This window comes from Centruroides vittatus, unplaced genomic scaffold (assembly GCF_030686945.1).
Source record: "Centruroides vittatus isolate TY-2023 unplaced genomic scaffold, ASM3068694v2 scaffold_2520, whole genome shotgun sequence".
Classification (NCBI taxonomy): domain Eukaryota; kingdom Metazoa; phylum Arthropoda; class Arachnida; order Scorpiones; family Buthidae; genus Centruroides; species Centruroides vittatus.
The window spans coordinates 375,178-389,705 of record NW_027122689.1 but is presented as its reverse complement, the minus strand read 5'-3'; the positions used below and the strand labels follow the sequence as shown (position 1 = coordinate 389,705).

The following is a 14,528-nucleotide window of genomic DNA, read 5'->3' as shown; positions in this document are numbered from 1 at the left end:
ATATACAGTCAAACCTGTTTTTATGCGCGATTTTTTTAATGCGAATTTTTATTTGTGCGGTATAGTTGGCAACTAGTCTTGTGCGATTTGTCATGTCTCATGTCGATTTATTATAGCTAAATAAACTTATTATAGTAATATTATTGCACGAATATGCGAAAAATGAAATAAATTATTTTTTAAGTCAACAAAACACCACCTGGACAAAAATATGTAAAACAGACGATAGACGAGACGATGCAGTCAAGTGCTGACATCTGTTGTCAATAAATTCTATTTTGTACGGTTTTGAGTTATTTTCTATGTGAGACTTTTTTTATGCGGTCCCTATCGACCGCATAAAAACAGGTTTGACTGTATACAATAAATGTAAAAAATGTAAAATTAAAAGAATTGTATTAAAATAGTAAGAGCTTCTTTTGCTTGTAACACAAACTTTTTGGGGGTCGATGTGAGGATTTTATTTCATATTTTTCTGATTTCTGTAGCTGGGTCAGATATATTAATTTTACCAATTACAGTAGAGCATCGATTAACCGACCGCGTTCTAGTTGGCAAATTCAAATGTCCGCTAGTGATGTGGCGCTACAATATTTGGCTATGTCTTGGCTACTTTAATAATATTTTTAAATTTTTGCGTGTTTTAGCTGGCAACATGGCTTGACCATGAAAGGGGGGCCAGTATTTAAATGAGGCTTAATTTTATTTAATGACGCTATCCAATTGCTGTTTTTAAAACATGTGCGAGATTTAGTGGCAAAAAAATGAGGGTCAGCTGTGAAGCAAAAGAAAATTTTGGACTTCTTTTTCTAATGTATAGGCCTACTTTATGTAAAATATGTAACCAGAATATGTATACAGTGGTGCCTTGTATAACATACGCCTCGAATAACGGACGCTGCAAACAACGGACTTTCTGTTTGGCCGTTACGTGACTCGAGCAACGGATTGGCTGCGAACAACGGACTTTCCGGAATAATTGGTGACTGCTCCACGGGTGCGTTCTTTAATAGCGGTCGCTCTGTGTCTCCGCTACTACAGGAGTGCGCTGCTGTTTATAGGCATTTAGGAACGACGGTGAAAGAAAGAAAGATGGCGGCGCCTGCACTATCAATAGTATCATGATAGTTTAGAATTATAGATTCCTCCATGAGCTTTAAAAGGCAAAAGAAGGGTCCCAATTTAACCATAAAATGGATTATTTGTTGAAAGAGCATTCAAAATAGCCTCGAAAAAAAATTCGTAAAGACACTTACATCACCGCGTGCGCTAACTTGTGCTTTCACAATTTCTAAATTCTCATTCATAAAACCACATAATGGACCCGGAAATGAAACTATCTTAGCCATGGAGGATGCCATGTTGTTTTCCAATGTAAACTACTGCTACAAGCAGCTGTTTTTGCTGTTCGACGGCGTGCACTCCCACCAGAATTTAGGAACGCGTTACGCAGGAATTTTTTAACGGATGTCGCTTGCGCAGAGTTACACGGAGGAATAAAAGAACGCACCCCATGTTCATTTTTTTTTTAATGATACAGTATGGTTATTTTATGCTGCGGAACGAATTAGATGTTTTAACATGTATTTCTGTGGAAAAATGCGTTTCGTATAACAGACGTTTCACTTAACGGACGTGCACCTGGAACGGATTAAGTACGTTATACGAGGTACCACTGTAATATATATATATAATTTTGTTTTATACTGTATTTTTCAATAAACAGTACAGTACTGTATTTATTTTGTGCAAAATAATGAAATAATTTTTAACAATACAATAGCGACAATTATTATTTAAAAAAAAAACGTTTGTTAGGCTTAACATCGATGAAAATTGAATGCGAAGTAGGTTAATAGCGATATACTAATATACTATACTAATAATGTATTTTTTCATACTTTTTGGTTATCCGACCAACCCCAGTCCCCAATTGAGTCGGATAATCGATGCTCTACTGTGTGTTGTGCACGATGCTATTAATTCAAAGATAGCTAATTGATTTTTAATTATGTATACATATTGGATAAATAACATATACAGCTGAAACTGCCTTATAGTTTATCATCATCATCAATGGTTGTAGGATTAAGGATTGGGAGACAAATGCAGACATGATTTTTATTTAATTTATAAAATGAAGTATCTCTACTACAAATGATATTGTAATGTGTTCTGTCTAGACAAATACATGATTTTATTTCATTGCCAAGCTCTGAAATCGCTCATCTTTCACTTGGACAAACGTCTGGAATTATTTTGGCAATTTTTAAATTTTCTGAGATTGAGATCATACATCTCTTATTAGTGCCAATGGCCACTTATCAGTAGGATTTCAATTAAAGTTTTCACATGTTTGTGGAATATATGTAGGAACTTTTTATGTTCATTATAATACTAAAATTTTTTTCTTGTGTAATATTTAATTGAAGGAAATTTTAATACCATTTTTTAAATGGTATTAAAATTAATATTATTCCAATACCAATATCTGACTAAATTAAAAATTTAATTGGGGATTGCACTTTATACTGATCCTAGTAATTAACTATTAAAAATACTTAGATAACATATCCACATTAAACAATAATTGTAAAAATTAACAATTATCATTATTACACACAAAACACTCAGAAAAAAATAAATTATTGATGTCATTGTATCAAAAAGCAGTCAAATTTTTTATAGTGACATTTTTTCAATTAAATACAATGTAATAGTTTGAAATAATTAATGCAAATAGAAGTACAAAGTACTCTGAATTAATTTTGTAATTAATATCCATACGTAAAATATAATTTGTTTTAGGTGGTAATGGGCGGAGGACAAGAAGCCATGGATGTCACGACGACTTCCACGAGAGCAGGGAAGTTTGATGCCCGATTTTTCCACTTGGTTTTTGAAGAAGAATTTGGAAGGGTAAAAGATCACTTTGGTCCGATTAACAGCGTGGCATTTCATCCTGATGGAAAAAGGTTAGAGTTATGAATGATTTTAATGTTTTTATGCAAATGGATTTTTATCGCAGATGATAACCTGAATGTAATTTGTTGAAGCTTGTTTATTATTATAATAGTGCTATGATAATATAACCTATGTATTATATTATTTTGTTAATATGATATATTTAAGATAAAGTATTGTAGGGTAAGTAGGTTTTAAAGCATTTAACATTTTCAATATTTGCATGTCCCATAAATATAAAGCAATTATCTAAACAATGACAGTAGCAAAGCTTTTACACAAATTAGTAACCAATTTGTATCTAACAAAAATATTAATATATACAAATGAAATGTTAAGATAAATTTGAGGTATTTCTTCCCATTTTCATTTACTCACGTTTCTCAACTCCTCAACCGATCTGTACTGTTGCCTGTATGTTTTCTATCAGATTAAGATCAGAGTACTAATCAGTTATTGGTTCCCCATTAGTCAAGAATCACTCGTGCTCTTAGCCTTGTGCACAAGCGCATTATCTCATTTAAAAAATGGTTGACCCAACAATACTTTCTGCCTAGGGTAATAAATATTCTTCCAGCAACTTTCAGTAAACAGCAGCATTCATTCAACATTCAATAAATGATAAAGGTGTTTTCCATTCCAGCTGAAAGTGGCTCAAATCATCAGACTGTTGCCTTCTTTTCTTGTTGATGCTTTGCAAACAGTATGCTCAACCATTGGTCCCATTGAGATTAAACTTTTTCTATTTGCTCCAAATCATTAATGGATTTTATATTTAGTATATAAATAATAATTGTGATAAATGTTTGCTTTATAAAATACTTGTATATATTTATGGGACAGGCAAATACAGTTGAACTTGTCTATCTCAAATCTCATGGGAACAAGAAAAAATTGAGATAGATAGGTTTCAAGATTTAGAAGTTCCTAGACAGTAAACAGTAATAAGTTTGATTGAAGGTATGGTATTTTATTAATATGCTAGCATGGTGTTTCCAAACGTGTATGGGGAGAGTGCTTGAGTGTATTGCAAAAATAAGAAGTTTTTTAGAATTTTGAATATGCTCTCTCTCAAAATTTCACTTATTTTTCATCTTATTACCTCTAGCCGACCAAAGGGAGGAGATATTCACTAAAATGTCAATTGCTGCAACATTGGCATATACCCCCTCACAAAAGTTATACACCTCTATGCATATGCAGGCATATCAACTCTTTGGAGCTTCTATAAATGGCTTATTGGCTTAAAAATCAATACTAGCTCTTTCCATATCGATTCAAATTGTGTTTTTATTTTTATGGTATATTGTAAAATTGTGAGTGTTTGCTGTGGTAAGTTTAACTATTGTATTATCAAATTATAGTTGCTTTAAAAAACTTTTATTTTAAAATTTACGCATTTTTATTTTAAAAGTTATAGTGTGTTGCTAATTCAAAAAGGCTGGGAAACACTGCAATAGCAAGTACAGTACAGTACAGTACATACCCGTATTAGGTATAAATAAAACATTTTTGACATGACATGACAGAAATAGTTTGTCCATAGTTTCTGACACCCGACTGATCAGATGGATAAGATGCAAACCAAATTCGTAGCCAGTTGGAGAAAAGCAGCATTAATTCCAACTGTGTACTGTATTTCAAGAGATGTTTCTTGGCTACAATTTATGCTATCAAAATGTATTTGCCTGGCTTTGAATTTATAATTGACATCTCAATCCATAATTTGAGATAATTTTCTCCCAAAACGTCTACAGTTTATTTGACTTAAAGATGGAAAATATAAATTCTGAGATAGACATGTTTGAGATACAAGTTCAGCTGTATGAAAACTTGTTTATGACACTCTACCTTATAATTGTTTCGTCATCATGGAATGTCTCAATGTACTGTTTCATGTAATAGTATTGATGCACCAATATAGTGTGAAAAATACATAGAAAAGTGGCAGCTTTATAGTAATGGGATGTCCCTTAAAAGCTTTCGCTTTCATCACATAAGTAACTAACCTAATTTTTACACTTAAACTGTAAATAGGCATAATGCTGTCTAGGAAAAAGATACTAGTCAATTTTCCCCCCTTTAGCTCCCCTGGTGATTTGCTCCTGGCTGCAGGACTGCCATCAACACACAGTGGGGGGCAAGAGAGCTAAAACATCCTGGCAAAAAAAAAAAAATGAAATGCTAAATACAGTATATATTTGTGGTCTATTGAAATGATGTAAAAAGAAACTGAACATATACAAAACAGCATTGAAATTTTGGTGGAGAGCACTAAATCGAAGCAAATTAGCCAAGGAAAGTATATGCGCCATTTCTGATCTTTCAAATTTGTTCTGTTGGTGTGTTTGACCAGTAATTTTTCAATAGTTGGAACATTTTTCAATGGAAACTTCCAGTTCAGGTATATACCAGTTATATTTTAGTAACTCGAGTATGTATTTAAGAGCATTTAGTACAAATAGTAGATTCTTCACTTTCCTATATTGCTATAACAAACATTTATTCAGAAAGTTTATTTTTTTCTGCTACTTTTTGCTACTCTCTTCACTACACACACATTTTTGTGACTAGCCATAACATGTAAACAGAAGGTAAACATTGAATGAAACAATTTGGGGAGTGACACGAGGTTGGCAAGAATGGTTTAATGCCTTGCTTTATTTTAAGAACGGTTATGTTGTTTGCATTTGAAGTTGTCCCTAAAATAAAACAATGTTTATCAGGGGTAGAGAACTTCTGGACGTGATAGAATAGAAAAAGAATTTTTTGATCGCAGAGATTGAGAAACAAACTAAATCTCTAAAATGCCTTTCAACATTACATTTTAAGTGAAAACTATCGCATTTTAAGTCTCAAAGTATAAGTCTTGTCGGATGAAGGTATGCAGAATCTATGAAAATTTTCAGAAAGATGACAAGGAATGGCCGAATACATCAATTTCCTTCTTTCGACTTCAAGAGAATAAATGTGGTCGCCCAGATGTTTCTTCTGAATTATGTTCTGAGCGAACAAAACGATAACAAACAAAAGCTTTAAGAGATTTCTACTCTTATATCTTTGTACCACATATACCACACAAAACACATTTGTATGGTGTGTGTTATATATGGTGAAGTACAATAGAACATCCATACACAAAAAACCCAAAATTTTTTACTTGACATTTCAGGGTGTGACAAGCACAAGCCTCAAATATTCTGAAAGAGATAATGACAGCAAGTTCAAAATGAGAGAGCAGATATAGGAAAGCATACATGAAACACTGGAACAATAACAGCCAATGTCAAGTGAAGATGCTGTAGTTGTTTTGGTGGATGCAAACTGTCTTGTCACCCATCTGACATTATAAGAAGTGCTCCAGAAAGATTTCTGCCATATAAAGCAGTTCAAGCTCCAAAGCAGCTCTGTTATCCTAAAGATATTAAGGTAAATGGAACTTGTGCTTTTGTTGCATTACAGAATTGCCGGACCACACTGTACAGTGTTTCAATGATAGTTCTTCATTCTGAAAAGACTACTTTTGACAGGGAATCTATGTTTGATGGATCCTCACGCCACAGTTCATACAAGCAAGCATTCTATCATTCTAAAACAAGTGATTTGACTGTTTTTATTAAGTGCCTAGTACCGCTTTGTCTCGTTTGCAGAGAAAAAATTATATGGCAAAACCCACGCCCTGTGCTTACAAAGATATTGTAGACCTCTAAAAATAGAATTCATGAGAGAGTCTATGGCCTTGGTTCTTGATATTTTTGAAGTCGAGGAATACTAAACTTTGATATTTTTTTCTGCGGAACACTTTAAATACATCAACTTTAAAGCAGGCATGGCAAATTTTTTGAAATCAAGAGCACACTCGATCTAGTATATGACTCCATTGGCTGAATACATTCCCATACAAAAATTGTCTTGCAAACGGAAAACCCAAACAGTGTAACAATTTTTAATTGTATATTTGATTTTTTTCACGGAGCACCAGTGTTCCGCGGCCCACGGGTTTATGGACACATCTATTTCGGGCAAAAATAGAACAGATGAAGAAATAAATTCAAAACGAGAAAGGAGACCGGAAGTTGGTCATTACTTAATCTTTGCCACGGTAGATGACAAAGTGTGTGATGCACTTACAGAAACAACTTCAATGTGATTTTGAGAAATATAAATATTGAGAACTTGAAATTCTGATTATCTGTCTTACGTGGATGGATTTGCATGTTTGAGTGTCTTCTGTGATTGGCTTATAAATTGCCACTCGAGAAATGGCAAGTTCGTGGCAGTGATAAAAGATATCAGAAAATAAAACTAGAATTCAGAACAAATTTAGAGAACGATGTAGTTTGATTGTTTGAAATCTGGATTTGGTAGCACAAATGATTTTTTTCAGGATGCAGAAATTTCTGCCAAAGTCACAAAAGTAGACAGATTTGATTTAAAAAATACACACTATAATGATAGTGGTGTCTAGATACTAGATTGTTGCAAAATTTCACAAATTTAGAGATAATTCGTTGAAAAATACCCTTGGTATTGCGTGCCACCTACATTACATAATTTCAGGTCTGTGGTATAAAATAATTGTGTTTTTTGTACTACAGCCCAAAGGACAGGACAAGGGAGGCTCGAGAAGATGGCAATAAAGGTTTTAAAAGGTACAGAGAGCATTACGCCAGAAAATGTAGTCCGGAGAAAATTAATAAAGATATTTTAAACTTTAATATGACCGTGCTCCCGACAGATTCCTCCCAGAGGGGAGCCGCCGGCAGGTCACCGATTGTTTAACGTCACTAGTTATTGATTCACGGTAGTACTTGAACACACATATCAATAACTAGTATGTAACAATAACTAGAATAGAATGCCTTTCAGTGCATTCTATTTTGTTGTATTTCATTCTATTCTATAGTACATTTTAACCCAACCTAACCTAAGGTGTAGAATGCACTGTGAAAGGCAAGAAATCGTTAATCTGCTAACTTTCTTATCTTTGGTCTCCAGTCCAAAAGTAGGGTACCATTGAACTCGTCTCTGTCCCTGAATTCAGATATGTACTCAAAGTCCCGAAATTCCACCGGGAGTAATCTATATAGAGAGGTTTCATGTCGACATCACGAGTGACGTCATGAGCATGCGCAATTGTCCAGCGCCATCTTTGTGACTGTTTGTGACTTGTTTACGTTTTGTGTGTGTTCACGTGCGCTTTAACTGGAGTTCTTGTGTTGTTTTTTTCGTCGCGAATATCACTATGGTGATTTGTTGTGTAATTGGGTGTAATGCTAGTTCACTCAAGAACAAAGGAACATCATTTTTTAAAATTCCCGGCATTATTTGTCATCAAGGATCTCAAACTGAGGAGCTTTCACGACGAAGGCAAACTGCATGGCTCTCGAGAATTAACCGGAAAAATTTCGTTACGAATAAAGTGAATATCAATACAAGAGTTTGTCAGAAACATTTCATTTCAATATTTACGTTAATAAACACTAAGTTATATTTTAAAACCTAAAAGAGTTTACTGATTTGCTTATATTAATTTAGTTAGGTATAGTGCATTTATAAACGAATAACTAACGTAATTTCAGGCTTTAGCTAGTGCAAACTTATAAACATTACACGTTAAAACGAAAAGCAAGTAGACTTATTATATGCTAGTTTCAACTAGAAAATAAAGGTACTGAACAATTTGAATTAAAAAATTTCCACGGCTGTTTTTAATTAGACTTTTACTTTCAGACAAAAATTCTTACTTAAGAAATACGTAAAAACACGAGTTTAAACAAACAAAAGAAAACATATCTTTCCAAGCAATATTACTTCGCTGTTATTCATTACTTTTACTTTTATATCAGGAGAAACCCAGCCACTTGTTAAATAGTTATGGGCCTCTAAAGATTTATAAGCTTTCATTTGTGACAGGGTGTAGAAATTTGTTGTAAAAACCAAATAGTTTATAATGTCACCAAATTCTACTTTCGGCCACAACTCTTGATATACGACGAAGTCTGATAAACTGGCTTCGTATGGATCGCCTTGACATAACGAAATTTTCTCTTCGTACAGAGCTGCATCTCGTCCTGTTAGACTGCTAGAATAGCTTGCAAGAAAAGAATCTTTTTTAACTTAATCCATGATAATAGAACTGCAGTATTTTTGTACGTTTAAACTAAAAAAAAGACGTCGAATAACAGACTACGTGCAAGCTAAGCGAGCGAAAACTACCACAAAAATGGCGAATGGGCGGAGCAAACGTGTGTTTTATCACATGACATGCGACCTTGAAACTCTCTATAACTTACCCCGTAATCACCAGCAAGCGAGAATTTCAAAAGAAGCAGTAGATGCCAAAAATGACTCTAGTTATTGGAATGTTCATAATGAACTTTGAGTGAGTAGAGGACGATGACATATTCATCAGGATTTGAGGATAATATCAGCTTAAAACTAAAGATGTTAAATTGTAATTTAATAATTCTATTGATTAAAAATACAGAAACAAACTTCAGAATATTTTTTAACACTGTTTATAGCCCCAAAAACACTTGGAAATTGGATCAATTAAGATTTGATTTAATGCCAGTTTTAAATTAATGCTCTCTTGTGCCGGTATTAGATCAGAATCGACCGAAAAGAAGCACTCGTTCAAACTGTCAAGGGTTAATTTTATACCGTTATGCATAAAATAATAAAACAATCTGAGTGTAAAGACAGTTTATATTATCATCATCTATAATATATAATTGAGATGGGTTGATGATGATGATAAGGGAAGTGTTAAGAGAAAGCGACGTGCAAGATTGTGCAGATGCAGTTTTTGCATTTTTGCGGGAATCAAACATAATTTTTAGATGGGTATAAAAATATCTAATTAGTCTGGGACTTAATTATTGCATTCTGTGAAAATGGGTAAGGTTGGCTATAATGTAATAATCTTAATATTCGCTATCGCTACTTTTTGCCCGAGCAACTCCGGGCTTATCTGCTAGTTATTAAATAATTCAAAAATTTAACCTTTCAATAATTTTGTGGTTATTTTTCTTATTTCAGTTACAGCAGCGGTGGCGAAGACGGTTATGTTAGGATTCACACGTTCGATCCTCCATATTTTGATTTTCAATTTGAGTATTAATTAAAGTGTTTAAGAATTGCTGTTGTCAATTTGAAAATAAAATTTTTATAAATTTGGGAAAGTATCTATTTAAAATCATTTACAATATTAAACGGGTACATGGCATCCCTTGCAGATTTGTGGTGTGTTATCGACGATGAAGTGTAGCAAAGAATATTTGCCGAAATAAAAGTCACATATAAAACCATCCATGTCGTGTAAGAAAAGAAAATGTTAATGATTATCGTAAGTAAATTTTGTGACTAAACTCTGCAAACAAAGATCGACAGCCGCACTGACTCCATTAATTCCAATTGTCCATGTGCGGGAAAGGGGTCGACGCCATCAATTTTAGTTTTGTCTTTTATCCTCTGGGATAATTTTGAGATGGAATCTTTCGACTGCCTTTACTGGTTAGCGTAAATAGTATTCGAAATATGAACTTGCACAATCCATTCTAGTTTTATTTGATTTACACCTGTGTGTTAGCTTTTATTTTACAGCAAATAAAAGTGGGAATGTGTTTATACTTATGATCTGAAAAGTTTAATGAAATATTCGGTAATTAACGTTGTTGTCATGCTGTCCAAGATAGACTACAAATTTCAATCTAGTCATTTTTTTAAACAATGCAGTTTAGTCACACTGTACATAAGCAGAACTTAATGACTAGGCGTATGAAGGCTGAATACAACCTCCGGTTGTTCGCCATCTTCCGCAAACGATGTTAAATACACTCTTCTCTAACTGCAATCAACTAATACACCTCGACACCAAAACCTTTAAAGTGCAGCCTTTTAATTCACTTTAACGATTTTTATAACATTTGTTTTGGAATATTTTAAACTCTGAAGAATTGTAAATAAATACAAAAATACATTAACACAATTGCTAATATAGAGAAGACCACTATTGTGCCTGCTTCTTTAACTGTAAGTCATGCCTCGTCCTATATGCGAGGTCGTCTTATTTGCGAATAAAAAATAGTATTTGGGATGAAATACCGTACTCACTATACTGAATCAAGTAAAGTTGTATAGCACACTTTATGTAGTGTTAAAGTTAATAAATTATTTTAAAAATAGTCTTTATCTGGATTAAATTTCTATGACTATTTAAATATATCAGAAGCTATGGTTTTCCTAATTATACTCGTATTGTCATACATATGCAATAAAATAAAACAAAAATGCAAATTTATTTACTTATTTTACCATTACCTATATATTGAACAGATATTTTATACTCAACATTATGTACAGTACCGTACAGTACCAATGGCATGCCGTCCATGGAAGCTATGGAAGCGCTGCTTCCCTTGTATTTTCTAAAATATAAATAGATACTGCGCGATTATTTTTATATTTTAACGTACTTTGAATTAGTTAAAATTAATAATCGTATTTTTTATAGCAGCATTATAACTGCATTATGCATCTTATTACCAATTTCTAAAGTACATGTGAAAACAATGATAAGATTGCTATTGTATATTCGAATATAAATTCGTACACGCATATTCCCAATGGAAGAGCCGTATTGTCGAATACGGGACAGCTTCCACGGCAAAAATATTTGAATTGTGTAAAGCAGCCAGATTATATGCATTGGCGCATGCGCTTTACAGAGCACCAACCTCGCGGTTTAACTGGTGGATGCTACGCGCTAAAATATCGTATAACGCTTCCAATGATTCTGTCCAGGGCTCCTATCGTTAAATGTTATCTCATGTCACTGTTACCTACAAAACTTTCATTCACAAATAAGTAGCAATATAACAGTTTTAAACAGATATCTATTTAAAACCTGGATAAATTAAATCAAAAATAATTTTATTTTCGATTTATCCACATCATCTAATTTTAAATTATCATCTTATTAAATTTTTTAAATTTTATATCATGTATATAAAAAAGAAAATGTAATTACGAATGAGATTTTTGACAACAGTAAAAAAAAAAGTTACAAAAATGCTTGAAAACGATAAAACAATTATTAACCAAATAGGTAAACCAACTTCTCGCCCTAGTGCGACTCAAACGCCAGCTATGGGCAACCTGACACATTAACTGTACTTTAGAGAGTAGCGCAAGAACCAGTATATCTATTGACTCTGCTAATATCCAGATCTTTCCGCAAAATTTCGTAAATTTTCGACCAGGGCACGGGAGTTATCGAGTTTCGAAATGGTTGAACGAAATCGTCATCCCCGCTCCCTAAATCTGTGTACAACTTCCCCCAAATTCTTCGCGTTTCTCGACGCTTCCGGGTCCCAAGTCCTAAAATGTAAAAGTCTCGTGGGGAAAATGCCTCCACGAGGTTTATATGATAGTCGGAAAAATAAAAATACTGCAATTTGCTGATATGTTAGATTCGAATATCAAATTTGATTACGAAAAAGAAATTAATTACTTGGTTAAAACGACCAGACTCGAATGATCCGTAAGGATATAAAAGAATGAAAAACCCGGTACTCTAATGTGTGGAAAAGAATAAATTACAGATGACTTTGCCCGCTGTCGATAAGAAATAATTAAATTACGCATTTTTCTACGATCTGGAGAAGAACTACAAATAAATTCGATGTAAGAACGAGAGAAGTTAAAATATAAATCTGTTAAATGGTTATTAAAAACATGAAATAGAGATTATCTTCTTAATAGATTTAATAGTAAAACAATAAAGATTCGTTTTCGTACATTTCTATTGTCTTCGAAAAATATAAACGTCTTAACAAATCGTGCCCTACACACACCACACTAACATTCAAACACAAAAAATCGATTTTTTTTTTTTTTTACATTTCTCGACGCTTCGAGGTGTCCCAAGCCCAAAAATGTAAAAATCTTGGCGGGAATAATTTTTTGACCCGATGGCCATAATTTACCTGTTAGATATAACAGACAGGAAAGTAAAAATCATTTAATGTGTTTGAATGTACGGGAGTTGTATATAGATTCAATTGTACCGAACGAGCAATTTATTGTAAAGTCGTCACGAGCTGCAATTTTTATCTTTTAAATTTAAAAAATCACGTGACTTTCGGTTCAGACGGAAGTTCGTCTATAGTTAATCCGGGTCTCCACCCGCTCTACAGGCATTTTCGTCTATCTACTCAACTTAGTCATCGAGATTAACGAATGCAGGACAGCTGAAACATATAGGTCTGCAATTTGAAAACTCCAGCCCAATGACAATGATTTATTGCGTACAATAGATGGAGCACAATAGATAGAGAGAACGGGAAGGAGTAATTCGATTGGAAATACGTGGATCGAACATTGTAAAATTATGTAAAAATATTTAAAGACACGGTTAAGGTGAAAAATCGATTAATTTAAAAACCTCCACAGATACCGACGTCATAATCAATTATAAAAAAGAACGTAACGTGCGTGGAGTTGGATGATGCCAGGCGAGAAAACTCGAAGTTTTGCAAAAGTTGCTTGCAGTGCCGTTTACACTGGCGAGTAAATTGTTGCAACATCGATAGCGATAACTGTCGCATGTTCTACACGGGATACTTTGAGACGGCGAGAACCAGCAAAATTTCGCCTTTTATACGTTAAAGCCACGTAGTACACGCTACAATAGCCTACTTTGCAATCGTCGGTGATTTTAAAGAACTTGATATCATAAACACTTCATTCATCCAATGTAATACCAATAAATACTAGTGTTGCAACGAATAGTATATTCGGCCAGGAACGTGACCGAATAGCCGAATATTCGGCCAAACTATTCGGCTTGTTTAACACACACACGAAAATTGGCGCGCAAACCGCATAATGGCAAGGACCTTGTTCTCTATTGGCCCGCTGTCACTACGTTTCGCCAATCGCGTTAATCCTTGACAGTTGTCGCGGACAGACAAGAAAGTCGTGGCAGTATGTAATAAGTGATGATATCAAATGTGGATAACAATGAAAGGACCTACGTGTGTAAATAACGGAAAAAGAACAGAAGGACCGCGAAGTGAAAATGTGAAAATAAATATGAAATTGAGTTGATAGCATAATCGAACAATATTGGCAGCTTATTGGCGCTAAATTCGCGGCGGTCAATGCAAAATAATTGTTCTCATAGACTTCGGAAAGCTAAATGCTTGTAATGAAAGTCACTTAGCGTGTACGGGCGAAAGCCTGGGCCGTTCAGGCTACCAAGCTGTCTCGAATCTGTGAAATCATAACTGTGACTTATACCGACGTCCTATCTGTCTTTTCTCCGTTCTCACCAGGCTATGTGTCACGTAATTGTAAAATGGGAAATCTACGACGGAAAAGTGACGAATCGAAAGTATCGTGCGCGCACATTATGATGTGTGCATAGGCATATTAAACAAGAGCGATAGAGGAAAGAGAAGGGGAAGAGCAAAGACGAGCGCTTAAAAAGAAAGATAGGCAGGGTCAGACCCTCAGGCGCATCGGAGAAAAGGCGATCCGGCCAGAACCTCCATATT

The 14,528-nt window shown here is 34.1% G+C and overlaps 1 protein-coding gene across 1 annotated transcript in view; it reads left to right on the top strand.

Moving 5' to 3' along the window:
- eIF3i (eukaryotic translation initiation factor 3 subunit i) overlaps positions 1 to 10,151 on the top strand; it is a 43,482-nt gene extending 33,331 nt beyond the window's left edge. The window contains exons 8-9 of the mRNA XM_067285363.1: positions 2,809 to 2,975; positions 10,009 to 10,151. Coding sequence (XP_067141464.1) covers positions 2,809 to 2,975; positions 10,009 to 10,090 — 249 coding nt within the window. The 3' untranslated portion in view covers positions 10,091 to 10,151. The remainder of the gene's footprint in view (positions 1 to 2,808; positions 2,976 to 10,008) is intronic.
- The last annotated feature ends 4,377 nt before the right edge of the window (positions 10,152 to 14,528 follow it).